This window comes from Ascidia mentula, chromosome 2 (assembly GCF_947561715.1).
Source record: "Ascidia mentula chromosome 2, kaAscMent1.1, whole genome shotgun sequence".
Taxonomy (NCBI): domain Eukaryota; kingdom Metazoa; phylum Chordata; class Ascidiacea; order Phlebobranchia; family Ascidiidae; genus Ascidia; species Ascidia mentula.
Window position 1 is genome coordinate 9,252,457 of NC_138567.1, and position 16,125 is coordinate 9,268,581.

At 43.9% G+C, this 16,125-nt stretch overlaps 2 protein-coding genes across 3 annotated transcripts; one reads left to right on the forward strand and one right to left on the reverse strand.

Moving 5' to 3' along the window:
• The first annotated feature begins 205 nt into the window (after window positions 1-205).
• Window positions 206-8,345, forward strand: LOC145888330 (steroid hormone receptor ERR2-like). Its single transcript, XM_082979049.1, has 8 exons — window positions 206-353; window positions 3,779-4,440; window positions 4,697-4,813; window positions 5,233-5,364; window positions 5,761-5,922; window positions 6,135-6,219; window positions 6,290-6,474; window positions 6,992-8,345. Exons 2-8 carry the CDS (start codon window positions 3,798-3,800, stop codon window positions 7,249-7,251), a joined length of 1,584 nt encoding a protein of 527 aa, XP_082835175.1. The 5' UTR covers window positions 206-353; window positions 3,779-3,797; the 3' UTR covers window positions 7,252-8,345.
• An 86-nt stretch (window positions 8,346-8,431) lies between these two features.
• On the reverse strand, window positions 8,432-15,792 carry LOC145888331 (protein numb homolog). Of its 2 annotated transcripts, XM_082979050.1 has the most exons (10): window positions 15,752-15,792; window positions 15,355-15,587; window positions 14,943-15,017; window positions 14,698-14,736; window positions 13,532-13,747; window positions 13,022-13,208; window positions 12,433-12,532; window positions 11,879-11,994; window positions 11,423-11,566; window positions 8,432-10,955 (listed from the first exon to the last, which is right to left on the reverse strand). In XM_082979050.1, the coding sequence occupies exons 2-10, from the start codon at window positions 15,481-15,483 to the stop codon at window positions 10,558-10,560; spliced, it is 1,404 nt and encodes a 467-aa protein (XP_082835176.1). In that variant the 5' UTR covers window positions 15,484-15,587; window positions 15,752-15,792; the 3' UTR covers window positions 8,432-10,557. The 2 variants fall into 2 exon arrangements, with proteins under 2 accessions (XP_082835176.1, XP_082835177.1); XM_082979051.1 differs by lacking the exon at window positions 14,698-14,736.
• Window positions 15,793-16,125: the final 333 nt, after the last annotated feature.

Genomic DNA, 16,125 nt, shown 5'->3' on the forward strand with positions numbered 1-16,125 from the left:
GTGGTTTGAACCAACCGCTGTAGCTTGACAAACCCTCCTACTATAAAACAAATTACAACTTACTTAAGGAAATGGGCAAATTTTAGTTGTTCCTTGCAGCTGCAGCGCATCAACCGTGCGCAATTATTGGGATGGTGGTCAGGCCACAGGCAAATGGGCTTTTTGCAAGAATTTTGATTAGTTCACTGGGTTTCATTGCAGGTCTAGTGCTTAGTTGTGCCTTTGTGTTGGTATTGTGAGGATTGTTGGTGGAAGTGATGCAGCAAGATAGGAGAAACTTTGAAAACCTTGTGCATGAATTGATGATATTGCTACAACGGTCTGGATAATCGTGTATTTGTCGTCTTGAACAGGTGGGTTTGTTGTTCGATTTGTGTCCCTTAACTTCAGGCCCTTGTTATTTAATATACATGGATAAAATACGTTTGGAAGATGTAGTAACATAAATGTTTGCTCAAGTGTCCTGTTGGTTAGTTTTTGTTTGATGCTGTTTGGAATTCACACAGAAAAAAAAAAGGTAACAATTGGTATCAGTCAACTACATTTTTAATTTTGGTATATCAACCATTGTTGCGAAATTATTAGTTTATTTGTTATGTAACGAAAATAAATGCACTGAGTTCTGATTGCTGCAAAGACATGAAGTTGAACGGGTCTTCAGAAGGTTTTGATACTAGACATTTTGTTGAATGCATTGGACATAACTTTCAAAACACCACAAGTTGTTCCCAGGTCATTAGCATATAGGGAATATTGTAACTTGCATAATTTTGCTCGGCATTTGGTATGTGCTGGGATTGTATATTCCTTTATGCTGCACTCCTGGTGGTGAAAGGGAGGTGGCCGCACCCGAGATGTCGTGGACGCGATGTAGTCGAAATCCGAGATACCGCTCGCCAGCAATCGGAATCCAGGGTTTTGAGGAAACTATTATCCCGGGCTATGCTTTGTGGGTATTAATAGATGCGACGGCGGGTAACACGTTACAGCTGGGTCGGGCGGGCAATTGTATTCGAGAGATTTAAATCGATTGTTGTGCAGAGTAACACAATCGTGATTCGCCGACCCCACCGAAGCTATCAAGCAAGGGTCAGATTTCGCATTCAAATATTTTCGCTATTCCGCCTATAATTTAATATGGTGCGCATCCGGTGGGCTGAAATTTGTTTGCATGTTAATGCGATGGCTTTCAGGCATCGCCCTGCACAATAGAAGACAAGCAATTGTCTACTAATAAAAGATAATCATCATTCGTACGTCATAAACAGTTAACAAGTTTGAAGTCCACAAACAAAAGGAAACGTTCATTGTATCATTGTGTATGTGATTGATGTTGAACAGCAGCAAGTGCAAGATTTAATTACCTGCCGCCACAAGAGAATGGATTTATAGTGCAAGATATATGGGCTTGGGTTATCTCATTCCTAGTAACTTACAGACATCCGTCGAGCCTCGCGTTAAATTGGGCGCTCGCAGTGGTTATTGCTTGGTAAAGCAGGCAAGAGTGATGAGTTCCTGCTTAGATTGCTGTTCCGGAGCATATTAGTGTTGATAAATGTTTTAGCAGATAGTGCCTTATCCTGCCTGGCATCCTACTAACTTCCCTTAAGAACGACAGCACTGAAAAGTGCTATTAGTTTCAATCCAGTAGTTTTATTTAAACTGGATGTTTGATGACCGATTGCTTGAGAGAGGAATCGCTTTTAAAAAGAAACTGTGGCACTGTGGTTAACTAGCAATGGTATTTTGGACACGTTGCCAACGAATTGCATCGCAGCTATTCCAATGGCGGTGGTTCGTCGGGAGGCAAAGTGTTTGCTGTCAAATATTGCGGCCAATGGTGCCGGCGTTTAGTTTGATTAGTGGCTTTAGTCACGACGGCAAAATCGTCCTGACGAGGCAAGTTCTTCAAACGAGACAAATCCTGCTGAATCTTGGCAAAAATAAATAGATTTTTGCGTTGAACATAATTAAACCGAGTGTTAGAAACTCGTATTGTGCTTGCTACATTTAAATAAACACCGTCATTGTGCGAATCTTCCTTGCTTCTTTTCCTTTCCAATGGAACAATGTTTATTGTACAACCCACGCTGTAAAAAAGCGCGTTCTTTTGTGATGGCCAACTCCCGTCGTGCGCCAAGCCTTCCAGTTAGATCATAATTGGTATAAGTGCGTATAGACGTGCCCAGCCTTAGCTTGGCTGTTGAATTTTCCACAAGAACGTGGCCATAAAGCTCTGCACCCCTCTGCGCAAAAGAACTGCTTTAGTCACAATCACCACACTACGGGTCGCGCTGTCCCATCGTTTTTCCCGGCAACTTTAACGAACCCCCTGCATGCAGATGCGCGCGCGCTGTCGTGTATCTCTATTGTGACGTCACTGTTGTCCCAGCAACGTGCTATTCCGAGACTGCGGTGAAAAAGGCCCTTTAGGCTGAGGAGAGCCCGGCGCACTCTTTGAGAGAGAGAGAAAAACGCTGTGACATCATCACGCGATGAAGTGTTGCGAAATAACTCAGGCTATCGTCAGTGCTTGCGTAACGCTGATGAGGTAGAACCGTACTCTGCTAGGGCCTGTAACTTGGCGTACAGTGTCGGTACATTTTGCAAATTAGCCAGCAATTATTTTTTTTCGGTAGTGTAATTGAAAATGCAGTTTTTGCAAATGTTTGCAGTCAATTAAAAAACCTACAATAATTGCGTAACTCCGTTGAGCGCAGAAGACAGGTATAACAGGGCTGGAAATGAGGGTCGCGCAGGGTTCGAAGTTACTTTGAGTTTTCTTATCAGCTACAAGCTTGTTTTCTAAACTAGTAACGCAGGTTATTACAAGCTTGCCGCAGACGGTAGGTTCGAGGCCCGGGCAGCCAAGGGTGAACATGCATCGTCCGCGTATTTTTTCTCCTAAACCAAACGAACATGGTTCCTGTGATTGCTGCTGCGCCTGAGTGCTGTTAAGCTGCGTTGTTAAACTATCGAACACGAATAGCCGGGTCAGCGACACTCGGGCTGCGCGCGCTTACCGTGACGACATGAGCGTAGGCAAATAAGTCGCGTGGTTGCTCGTGCGGCGCGCGGTTCGCCGGCAACGAATTAATCGCGGTGTTGACAGGTTGTATTCTCGCTCGATCCGACAAGTGTGGATCTACCGGTAGTGATGACACAATCCAGCTGTTGTGCAGGCCCTGCCCAACAACTTAGTATTGCCCGCGAGCACCACTCTCGTCCATACCCCAGCCACCGCCCGGCCGATCAATGCCTAATTTGTATTGTTTTTTCGGCCGGTCGATAAGTTTAAACCGGCCCACAAGTTGATTGGTAATTACCGTTAGTGGCTTGCGCCAATCCGGGGCCACTCGCCCGCAAACCCGCACTGCCCCATCCGATGGCACCCCCCAAGCGCCGGCGTGCGGAATATAGCCACGTCAAACCGTGCTAATTTTAGCGTTTGACTTTGCCTTGGAGCGCCCAATTCACACTGGACCAGGGTACATTCGTATCGAAATAGTTGCAAGCGCGCAGTTGGGCGATTTGCACGCTCGGGTAGCTTGCGCTGCAAAACATGGCGGCAGGCAGGCGTGGGCGTAAAATAGGCTCCCGCTATTAAATTGACTCGTAGCGTGCAGTTGGTATTATCTTTCTTGTGGTTTGTCTGCGTGTTAATTATCGGCACTGTTTATTGCAAAGAAAAAGGGATATGGACAGTTGTGTTTGTGTTTAAATCGCTAAACTGAAGAATAATCAACAAATCATGCATAACACGAGCATTGTTTTGCAGATTATAATTTACAAAGATCATGTGCAGCATGCTAACAAGTGAAGACGTTTTGACATCGAGCTACAGCATAAAGCAAGAACCGTACAGCCCCTTGGGTAGCAGTGGTGCGTTCAGTCAGAGCTTTAACTCGTCGTTGAGCAGCCCGGACAGCCTAGGTTCGGACGGTGATGGCTACAGTCCGCCCACCATGGTGCAGTTCGGCTTTGGGCCCTGTTCGGACGACTTCACGGCCGCGTCAATGGCATCCCTGGCGCCGCATTTTAACTGCAATTTCAACAACAACCGTCACGGTTCATCGGGCGACGAAGATGCGTTCGACGATATCCACAGTATTGTGACGTCGGCGCAGGACGCGGTCGCGGCACAGGGCATTATGACGCCGAGTATCTGCGATTTCTCGCAGAACATCGACACGAGCGACATAAGTGACATGCTGGCTGCACCACCTGGGGCAGTCATGATCAAGCGCCCCTCTGGGTCCATTGGAACCGACGCCCCCAGTATTGATACCAGTTCGTCGGGCTCGTCCACTGTGTCGTCCCCTACCACCCCGGTTGCCCCCAAACGCTTGTGCCTGGTGTGCGGCGACGTGGCGTCCGGGTACCACTACGGTGTTGCGTCGTGCGAGGCTTGCAAGGCCTTTTTCAAGCGAACCATTCAAGGTAAGCGCGGCGCGTGCATATCTAATGACGCCATTGACCGTTTTCGTTGCGCCGGACTTGGTACAAGGGATTAGGCATAAACCGTATTGTAAACGCGGTCTTGAGTACGCTTAGGAGCCGAGATTAGACGTCGGCATCGCGGTGCATTTGGATGATTAAAAAGCGATTCAGGGTGCACTCCGCGAGCGCATGCAGATTGGGATTGCACTGTGAGCCGCCCATTGTCGTGAAATTACAAAACCTGTTTGCTTTGCAGGGAGCATCGAATACACCTGCCCGGCCACAAACGACTGCGAAATAACCAAGCGTCGACGCAAGTCCTGTCAGTCGTGCCGCTTCACGAAGTGCCTTCGGGTCGGAATGCTCAGAGAAGGTTGGTATTCTGTTTGAACTCGATTGTAAACAAACAAGTTTTCAATGCAAATAAACGAGACACGTGTAGCCGATCTATCAAGTATGTTTCCGACAAATCACCAAACGCCGATGGTAACGGAGTCAATTGCAACGCTATAAAAAGTTACATGACGAATACGATAATCGTATTTGACGTGACGAGCGGGTCGGTGGAATATAACGTTGCCGGTTTTCGTGCGCGAAGTCGTTACCCGCGGACCATTCCCGTTGGTTCGGTGCCCGTTTATTTCTCGGTGCACAAGATACCCGTGCGACTTCCAGATAGACATCATATAAATCTGCCTTATGTGTCAGCAATGACGTAATAATCAAATCAAAAACACCAGATCGCAGCAGTTTATGTCGCTTTCCCCGTTTTTAACTCTTCTCCACATCTAGGTGTGCGCTCGGATCGCGTTCGGGGCGGCAGACAAAAGTACAAGCGCAAGATCGACGCCACCGACTTGCCACCTTACGGACCCCCGACGATGCCTCCCTCTTCTCTTGACATCAAACCTACCATCGTCTCACGTGAGTGATCTTCCTCGGAAGCTGTGGACGGCAACCGCCGCTGCCGACTTCCTCAGTTTAATGATTACCTAATTGATTATTACTAGGGAAGGGTCGCATTCCCGGCCTTCTTCGCACTTTTAGCGATTGTTTCATCGCGCGTGAACAATTAATTTGAGCTCCTTCCCCCGGAGGTGTTGTGATTTAAATTTGGGAGGCCGACGTTCGGGCGTGAAGTGGCTGCAGAATGACGCGTGACGTCCCATTGATATCCTGATGCCTTAATTTGTTAAACCGGAGCTCGAAACCTTGATTTGTAAACATAGCATTCGCTTGTGGATGATGCGAAGGCAAAATATCTGCAGAAAGTTTTTCTCATATTTGCATATGATATGGTTGTCATTTTCAATTTCGCAGAACACAAAATTGTGTCGCACCTTCTGCTTGCTGAACCAGACAAGATATACGCCATGACAGATTTGGCCTCTCCGAGGTCAGAGGTCAAAGTTCTCACCACTCTGTCGGATCTCGCCGATCGCGAGCTGGTGGTGATTATCGGCTGGGCAAAGCATATCCCAGGTATGTTTGAACACCTTCCCAGGATCCTACTTACAGTTCACCGCAAGGGTTGTTTGCAGAGCAATTGGGCGCTTTTTGCTGGCACTAAAAATAGTGGTTTCTTTTTGTTCGCGAAAGTAGCGTTTTGTCTGCGTTCCGCCACGACTCGTGATCGTTACGTCACAATGACGCTGCTGTTCTATGTCGCGCTCAACGAGGTGTCTTTCCCCCAGGTTTCACCATCCTTTCGTTAGCTGATCAAATGGCGCTCCTTCAGTCGGCGTGGATGGAAATTTTGATACTCGGAATCGTACACAGGTTGGTGATAACAAAGTTTGCCAGCTGACGTAACCGTTGCGCAATCGACTGATGACGTTGTGCCATACAGGTCGTTGCCCTACGACGGCGACATCGTGTTCGCCGAGGACTTCGTCGTTGATGCCGAGCTTAGCGCCGAGATTGAGATGACGGAGCTGTACCTTTTGTTAGGACAGTTGCAACGCCGTTTGAAAGGACTTCGACTGACCAAAGAAGAGTTTGTCCTCATGAAATCCATCGCGCTTGTCAATTCGGGTACGTTTTGGTCAGATATTGGTGATATACGAACAGGGGTAGGGTGAGAATGGTAATCTGTACAAAGATCGACGCCAGAGTTAGAGCGTGATTTATTAATCGTGTCCGCGAATTGATCGCATCCTGCGAGCCGGCACATTTGTAAAACCCTAGGTCAAGCCACTGAGAAACCAAACGGCCTAGTCTGAACTTTTCCATTGCCCGTGTGTGCGAGCGCGCGGTGGGCGTGAACGCGCCGAATACTCGCCCCCTTTGGGTGACGTGTACATTGCGTTATCGATGAGCTTATCGTTGCATAGTTCCTTCTCCGCGCGTTCTCTCTTCGCCTCTCTGTCGTCTGGGCAACTCAATGACGTATGCGCTCCCGGAGCGCACGCTCTTAAAAAAGAGAGAGTGGCGAGGCTAAGGTAGCGGTGCGTTAGCTGGGCCGCCCACTGAACCTTTTTTCGGCATTCTCTCATTGCGCGCCATAGCAGAATGATGTCATGACTCATATTTGCTTGCTGTTGCTTTGCAGACTCTCCGCATGTGGACAATCACGCGACTCTGCAGGAGTTGCAAAACACACTGCAGCAGGCTCTTCACGACGTGACGATGACGTCACTCAGCGGCGCCTCCCCAGTGGCCAAGTTCCAGCGCTGCGGTCAGCTCCTGATGACGCTGCCGTTGCTCCGCCAAGTGGCGACGAAGGCTATTTACTTTTTCCACGGCGTGCGGCAGTCGGGAAAGGTGACCATGCACAAACTTTTCCTAGAGATGCTCGACGCCAAGCTGTGATCAAATTAGGCAAATATGTTGTTTTTCAAGTGTTTCTACCAGTTTTAGGGCCTTCCGTCGCACTCCCGGCCTTCGTGGGAAGTTTTACGGCGCCATTGTATTCTTATTATTCACAACAGCACGCGCGTTATTTATCTCCAGTTCCTGAAAGCGGTACTGGCATGCGTCCATTTACACGGGCCGGTTGCCTCTCTGTTAACCCTTCATGTTTTTGCACGTCGCTTTGAATTTTTTCGACAAGTTTGAGATTGTAGATTATTACGCTTCTCGCGTTCAGGGTGCATGGAGCACCTTCTATATAGACGTATGCGTCACTGTGAATCTTGCCGTCGGCCCGAACGCCACCCGAAGGTTTGGTGGAATGAACCGTACAGCGGAGATGGTTTAAAAGGTGTTGAAAGCTTGCCTCGCGACGCGTATTTAATTTATTGGGTCGTGATCTCTCCGTTGATATATACATAGATATTCTTATTTTTTTGCCAAATGAATTTTAATTGCGCTTTCGCGTTTGTTTGTTTTCGTGGTTCCCGAGCCGCCGATTTTTGAGTTCTGCGTTGTTCCCTTTCCTTATTTTTCCTTTCAGCTTTCGTTTTTGCGTTTTGCCCATTTGGTTCCACGCGCGTTTCAGTTTGTTTCCCTGTTTGTGGTCGGCGAGACCGACGGTAACCCCACAAAGGCTCCTCGACCGCTGCGTGCCCACCGCACTTTACAAATCAAGCTAGCAAGCCACACATAACAAACCCTGCTGCGTTCAATACTGCCGCTAATGCCGTTAACACGGGGTCTCTCACGTCCCGTGGAAACGTAACGCTGCAACAGAAGCCAACGGCAACCCATCTTGCTGTAGTAAAAGCCTTTCATTTCGGGCGCATGTAACTTTCGACTGCCCAAAGCTTACCAGCCCAATGTCTGCTTGATATAACGAAGCAGATCGCCTGTGTTTTGTGTTTGTCATGCGCGCCTGTGGCCGGCGTTATATAATTTATTCGGCCATTGGCCGCCCTCTACACAGATATTTATTTATCTCCGCTACACTTTTGTTGTCTCTACTCTTTTCGCTCCCAACCCTTCCCAGTTTCAAGTGTGCATGCTATTTAAGACAAATAAAAACGTTTAACTTGCTCCAGACTCGATTGATGGTACTAAGCTGTCTACAACAGGATTCTACAGAGACAGAAAAGAAAATTAACGCACATTGTAGTTGCAGAGGAAAGTTAAGACGAAAATTTTGTCCGCTCGCTCAACCGGAGGTCGCGACACTCTAGCGCAGCGCGCGGTTGCACAAGCGACCAGATTCTTTGTACATGCGCAAATGGTGAGTAAAATAGGGAAGATGCCGCGCTTATGAAAAGCGTAACCCAGCAAATGATACAGTTATGAAAAAAAATATGGTAAGGAATCGAAAACGTGGCGAATAATTACAAAAAAAGAAGTTTTTAAATGGCGAGAACGCGTTCAAGAACCAGTGAGCAAAGACAAAACTTAGCAGTGACACTTCTACATGTACATCTTGTAAGCATACAACACAACACAACAGCGGGTCATCGGGCAGCAGGCAACTGCGGCATTCATGCAACAACTCAGCTTCTATGCAAACACTTTTAAGCCTGATTTTAAATGTGTTGGTTGGGAAGAAATCAATAAAACACAGGTTTTGTAAATTTGCCATGTTCAAGGCGGGATTTACTGAAGGGTTTGGCGTGAAATAGAGAAAAACTGTACAGCGGAAAAGCCACGCGCACTTACACAAAGCAACCGGGATGCAAAGGAATTGAACAGTTCATATAGTTGATCAACCGACATTTAGAACAATTTTCAACGGAAAGAGCGCAAAAAAAACAGGACATACAATTGGTGGATATGCGTGGATTACTGTGAAACGCACGATTTGGCCAAACAAAACATGCACGCCTAAACACACAAACACCGTAACTCATTAGAAATATTGTAGGCAAAGGTAAATTTACCAAACTTCGCACCCCGTCCTGTCGCAGTAATGCGCAATGACTGCGAAAAATATGTGTACATTTAACTATGTAGATCTATGTAGGCGGAAAAGGGCTACCAATGCATCTCCATACTAAAAATCACTTGACGACAGTAGGGGCTGGAAGCACCATCGGGAGCTCACTTAATCTTGCAATGCGGCTACAAGAACGTGAGCGAATAAGAAAAGAACCTTATTAACAACAAGGACCATCTCGCAGCAGCACAATTATATTGAGTCATGGCCCGGGCGCATTACTCGTATGGTATTTCTGTTTTATCGCAATTCCACTAAATCAATTTCAATATTCGTATGTTGTATGTAAATTGTGTCACATATCGGTTGAAGTTCAGTTACGATTTTTGTACAACAGAACAAAGCCGGTTCAATCCCTGTGATAGTAAGTACGGGGTTCTCAGCAAGAACACTCTAGATGCCCTATTAGCTGTAGTATCACGTGGCGTTAGTTCGCTTATACGCGTATGAGTGCATTTAGTCTCGTATACAAAACAGGGTAAAATGATAAAAGTTTGTTGGGAGTGCGTTTTGGGTGCAGTATACGCTCGATTACCGGAGGACGGGCTAGAGTAAGTGCCTGTATTGCGTTATGATTGCCAATTTAACATAATACACTACTTCGGTCTAAGCCACAATTTTCCCAAATTGCGAGTACACTTTGCCAACATGGCATTGGTTGATTGCTTAAGGATATATAATGGGGGTTGTTAATAGATGGAAAAAAGGGAAGAGTTTATAATTACAAAAATCGGCTGTTCAGCAGGCAATGGAAATTACACCGAAAAAATGAAAGTTGGCAAAACCCATTGAGTTAGAAACAGTCGCAACGCGTTAACGAAAGCGTTGGCAAATTATATATTTAGGGCTTTGAACTAAAATAACAACATCGCACCAGGCAGCACCTCATACAGGGGTTTCAACATCATCGCATTTTCTTTCGCACCGTTTCAAATCATCAAAAAAAAGGTTTCTACAAACGGTGGCGGTGTTAGAACAAAAAAGGCTCATGGACATACCGCAGTTAGATGGACAGTGTTACAATGTACCCGATATGGCAAAGGGACCTCTGTGTTGTACCGGAGGAAATAAAACTACCGCGTTTTCGGTGAAAGAAGATTAGGTACCCGCTTTTGCCAGCGGGTAGACGCGTTGTGATTGGCTGAGACAGGTGGGCGTGGTTCGTGTACAGCTAAAATCGATACGACTCACGGCGAATCCATTGGCGTTGGCGACAGTTAGGCCTTCAATAGTATAGCAAGTTAAAACGGTAATACTTTCAGAGCGCAAGAAGGGTACAGCCATCAGATGCTCACCACGAAGCCATGTGGTTTTCCCATTTGAGGCTGAAACGGGTCGACCGCGGATCTATTGGGCGGCGGAAAGTCGGCGAAAGCCTGCGGCTGCTGCGGAGGTATACTGTGGTAGGGCGCCATCGAGTGGTTATTGTGCGTAACCTGCATTTCGACGTCACTCAGCCACTTATCGGCCTCTGACGTTGTGCGTTTGTGGCCATGCATGGGTGCGCCGCTGGTGCCGAACTGGGTCGGGAACTGCTGCCTGCGCGTGTCTTCAGCCCACGGGTTTGTGTCTCGTACAGGCGAGGACGCCTGCTTCTGCTGATGTTGCTGATGGTTGCCGTGTACTGGTGTGGGTTGTAGTGGAAGAGTGGATGGCTTCAGGGGAATGTCGAATCCGTTCACTGCGCAAGTGTGGAAAGTATGACTAAAACAAGCTAAGGGCGAAGGCAGAATTTCACAAATGGTGGATATACAATGAACTGGCAGGCACTTACATGTGTGTTTTCAGATATTTAAAAGGTTCAGACAAAATTAAGAAACAATCGTGTTTTAAATTTAATTAAAAAGAATGATTCTAAATAGTAAATGCGCACAAAATGGGCGTCGTCAAGCCAACAAAATGCCATACTCCTGGAAAACAATTGACACAAATTCGGTTTTCTGTTAAATGTTAAAAATGGCTATCCTTAAAAACAAATGTCGACTCTGTGCTCACGAGGGATTGAAAAAATTGACGTCCAGACAAATGCTTAATGAAGAATTGTCTCTTATCAGGTAATCATTTTAACTTGCCACACCCATTTAACAAGAAGACGTTCCAGGACAAAAATAGAAATCATCGGATTATATGGAAATTCTAAATTCGTACCTGGTTTGGGTGTTAAAGGGGATCCAAGTTTGGGCATTGGAGCTTTGGCGAATGGGTCATCATTGTTGTTACTCGAAAACGTGTTGGTTATGGTTGAACACATCTGACTTATGTCCGCGCTTTCCTCTTCCTCCATCTCAGGTACTGCATAATCAAAAATCGTTCAAACAACCGAATCGACACGATTAAAGTTATTAGACTGATGGCAAAATCCGTGTTCAAATGGACAACTGTGCGTAGTTTTAACATTAACGATATTGGAATCCAAAATATTTAATGAGTGACTCAGCGTCAGTTCCATAAAATATTCTCCTAAAGGCTGGTCGTCTGTTACTCATTTCGAATATTATTTCACGCTGATCAATACAGACTGATACGTCATTCATAATAGCGCAACACAGGTTGATTTCTGACATTTTTTGTCTTTCGGGCAATGAGAACCTCGCGAGGTAATACCTGCATTCATCACCGGCCTATTAACATTCGACCTTCCCACTTGCAGCGGCAGGGAGTAGTTGCGTTTAAACGGTGACGTCAGAGAATTTTCTTCGCCTTTCTTCGATCCGAACGTTCTGGAAACCAAACACAGCAAACTTAAAACCAACTTGAAATCTGCGTGGGTCGAAGGTCACGAAGTTTGTGCGAATTGGACAGAGAAACGACTCGGTCGCCTGTTTGCGGTCGTCTGATGTTTGGTTTGCTGACGCGCAATGATAGTGGGGCCACTTCAGCCATTACATCATTTTTGGTATTTACATGAGTTACATTCACCCCGGGTTCGCGTGCATGCCATTTTCTGTTTGACCTGCGCGATTACGCGGACATGTTTGCAAATAAGAACGAAATATCTAAAATAAAAAGTTGGGTTCAAATGAAAGTGTCTGACCCTGATTTTAGCCGACCAAAAGCGTTAGACTATTCAAAATGAATACAAACGATTTAACCAGGAACTTCCTCTGATGCTGTCAAGAACATTTAAGTTCAATAACCTGAGGGTTGTGTGGTTTTACCTGAGTGACGCCTGGCGTATAAGATGAGCCGGAGCGTGTGGTCTTGGCACTGCACTGGGATTATGAACCTCCACTTTCACTTGAGATGAGCTAACCGGAGCTGCAACCGCAAACAACAGTCGTTTAAAGTTCCATGAAGTCAAATATTGACTAGCCAGCATTCTTATCACGTAAAATAGCTGGAGGTTTAATCTCCCAGTGCTTTGTTGAATGCAAGCATTGTGGTGAGCTTATTTCACATTCCCAGAAACTGCATGAAGCAGATTATGCTGGGTTTGATTTTACAAATTACTGTGACTGCATAAAACCTGTTTCAATGTAAAGTAAGTTAAAATAGCTTGTATATAATATGTTCAAATTTACATTAAATATTCAAGGCATTGAGATTTCAGCTTATTGTGTGAAATGCATGTCAACAAATTACTATATTTCATTACTATTTGTATTTTACCAGCATTGGCAGCACTGACTTTGTAAGTGGCAGATTTTATGGCTTTAAAACACAACCCCCGTTCTATTTTGATACAATGCAAATACCCATCATCACACACAGTCAGGCAAATCAACTTTTTGCCAGACATCCACTTACATGTATTGTTTTTATTCAGTTCCTCTTGTTGTTCAGTGAGTGTTTTCACCCGAAAGGAACCCTCACGCGTGAATGTCGTTCTGTTCTTATCATAAGTCACTGTCACGCCCGTCTCTTTTTCACGTTTCTGCTTTTTCTCCAAGCAGGCGGCAAAGGCGCACCCAACAGCATGGCTTAATCTTTCACCCTTTACACATTCATAAATATTGTCTCCAAATTTTTTAGGGCCAAACATACCACAGGAAGTTGTTAGGGGCTTAACAATGACAAATGAGCAACAAGCAACATACTGCAGTACCTTATGCTTTCCAAGTTTCAAAACAACACAATTAGACTGGGGATAATATGTTACTTTACTGTTACTTTAAATCAAAAGGAATTTGTGTTTTATTAACCATTGATCCAGGTCCTGATCCATATACTGGAATATCAACAGCCTAATCTTGTTCAAACACATGTGGGGAAACTAAAGAGGAAGTAGATGGCAAGTTTTGCAACTAAAAAACATACCGTTTCCTTGATGGCAAAAAAAGAATGACACAGCCATCGCCTGGAAGTTCCGTCTCTGCAGATGTACGAAAATGCCCTGTCGTAATTGCGGTCAGGGGCACAGAACGAAACTTTTTCGATGGTCTGATCAAGAAGAAGTGCTTTGGTGGAGTCCTCAACAACGCGCAGTGCATCTGGGGAGACGTGCAGCATGGCCCGGATTTTTTTCTTCTTGCCCTGTTAGTGGAAAGATCTTAATAAGGATGTAAATCTCATTGACAATATTTTTTTATTAATTTGTGTTTAGTGCACTGAAATGAATTAAATCTTTATTGGATACAAATCTAACACTTTATTACACAATTAGCTTGACTAGTATGGTTTATAGCACATGCGAACAATGCAGTTACAAATACAATGATATTGATACTGGTGTATACTTTATAAACTTTTCATGAAATGTGCATACAATGCTACTATAACCAATATCACCCAGGTTCATCACCACAGCAAATGAGTTTTAGGATAGATTACAAATTCTATATGAGTTGTTTAAAGCATGCAGCTTGCAAGGTTACATAATAATTCTGTGTACACTAATTTTACACAATTTGGAATGTTGCAAAAAATGTACTAGTACTGTCTGTTGATAAGATGCTGTAACACTTAAGGCAGCTCAGCAAAATCACCATGTTCCCAGATCAATAGTTGGGTTGCTAGGTGATAAAGGGTTTTAATACAAAATACAGTAAACTGTGTTGTATAACCCACATAGTAAAATCATTCAAATGGGAAACAAGTGAAACCAATATACACCTTTAAACATTTGTTGTTACACATGAACAATCTGGGCACATACAGTAAATCACACAGTAGTTATACAGCTAAATTTCCAAATAACTATTTATTTCTAACCGGGAACTTGCGTGCCAATAGATTATAATTATCATAGTAGGGGGGAAATATAAATTTATTGAAACTTTTGACCAAGCACAATGTTAAGTAACTCCATACATGTTATACATAATTCATAGGTATTTGTTAGAAACAGAAGGAAGTTGTTAGATAAAGAAAAAGTTAGATATATGCTTCTTAATGCAAAGAAATGTATGGAAAAGCTGCACTTCCGGTCGTGCACAAAAGAAATCAAGTATGTATGCATGCTGATCATGCATGTTGGACATTACCCGGCCAAACAAATGTGGAACTCTGTTTCGACGATTTTCCTTCATCACATAAACAAAACTCGTTCAAGCATTTTGAAAAAAAAACAACAACAAAAAACAGACAATGGATACAACCATTTATATGTGACACTATAATGATACACTCAGCATGCTGAGGCATTACCATAAGTACTGTTTGTATTCACTTCACAAAATCCCACTGTAACAGTTGTCATTAAGTAACTATAACATCATGCATTACTTACGTGCTTCAATTGCTTTACAGCCTGTTCACATATGTGCATCCCTCGCGACTCCTGCACCTCAACGCTGCCCAAGTACTATTACAAAAACATAAACACTTCATTGCAAGTTGTGTTATTGACCAGATTTTCTATCCTAAATCTTAACATTGGACATGCAATTATTATTAGCTCATGGAACAGATGCCATAGTATTGATACACATTTATGTGCATTATTACTAAGTTGAAACAATACTGCGATTAAACTTCCCTCTATCGCCTATACAATATAAGTAAAGTGTGTACATTTAAATTGCACCCAATTGTAATTTAATCCTTTTCTGTCCACAATAAAAACTTATTTTAACATATTATATTATGTGCTAAAAGAGACTTCATATCAGGTATACAGACATGTAACAGAAAAAAAACACCTTCACATGAAAACTGCATTTAGCCCCTTTCACTGCCTCTTCATCCTGTTGCCATTGGTGGGGTCGGCTGCTCTCTGGAACTTTTGGCTTCTTTTTTCTCCGAAAACTCTTTCTCAGTGTTCGCATCATATTTTTGGCCAAAAGTAAAAATCACCAAAAAGATGAATCGACCATGTACCAACAAAACCAGTAGCCAATTTATGTTGTATTAATGTGGCAGTGATGCGACAAATCTGCAAAATAGTATAAATGTGAAAATTGGTATCATTCCGTGCTATAAAGGATACTGTATGAAACACTGGCAAACTTATGCTGTTATATATCACTTTAAACAAGCCAATTTATTTGTAATAAAAACATGATTTGTATGACCAGTGCAACATACAAAACAACACACCTTATTGAGCTACAGCCTACATTGACAAATTGAGTAGGCCTAAACATGAAACAGAAACTCATTGAATATTAATAGATTAACACTAATTTAAATAGACACCCTAATTGTACATATGTTTCTATCTACATATACCCACATTCTCTATAAGGCAACGAAGTACAAAAATAATATATTATTTGTAAATCAGTTCAAATTCAAATTCATTAGGTTAGAGTTAAACCATTCTGATCTGACGATTAACCAGGGGTTATTCAACAACAAAAAACATACACAATAACGCCAATCGCCAATGGCTTACAACAACTGCATATTAAAGGGTCTAAAAATCGCTGAAACTGTACAACCTTCTAACAATAAAACCCCAGGCAAAAACG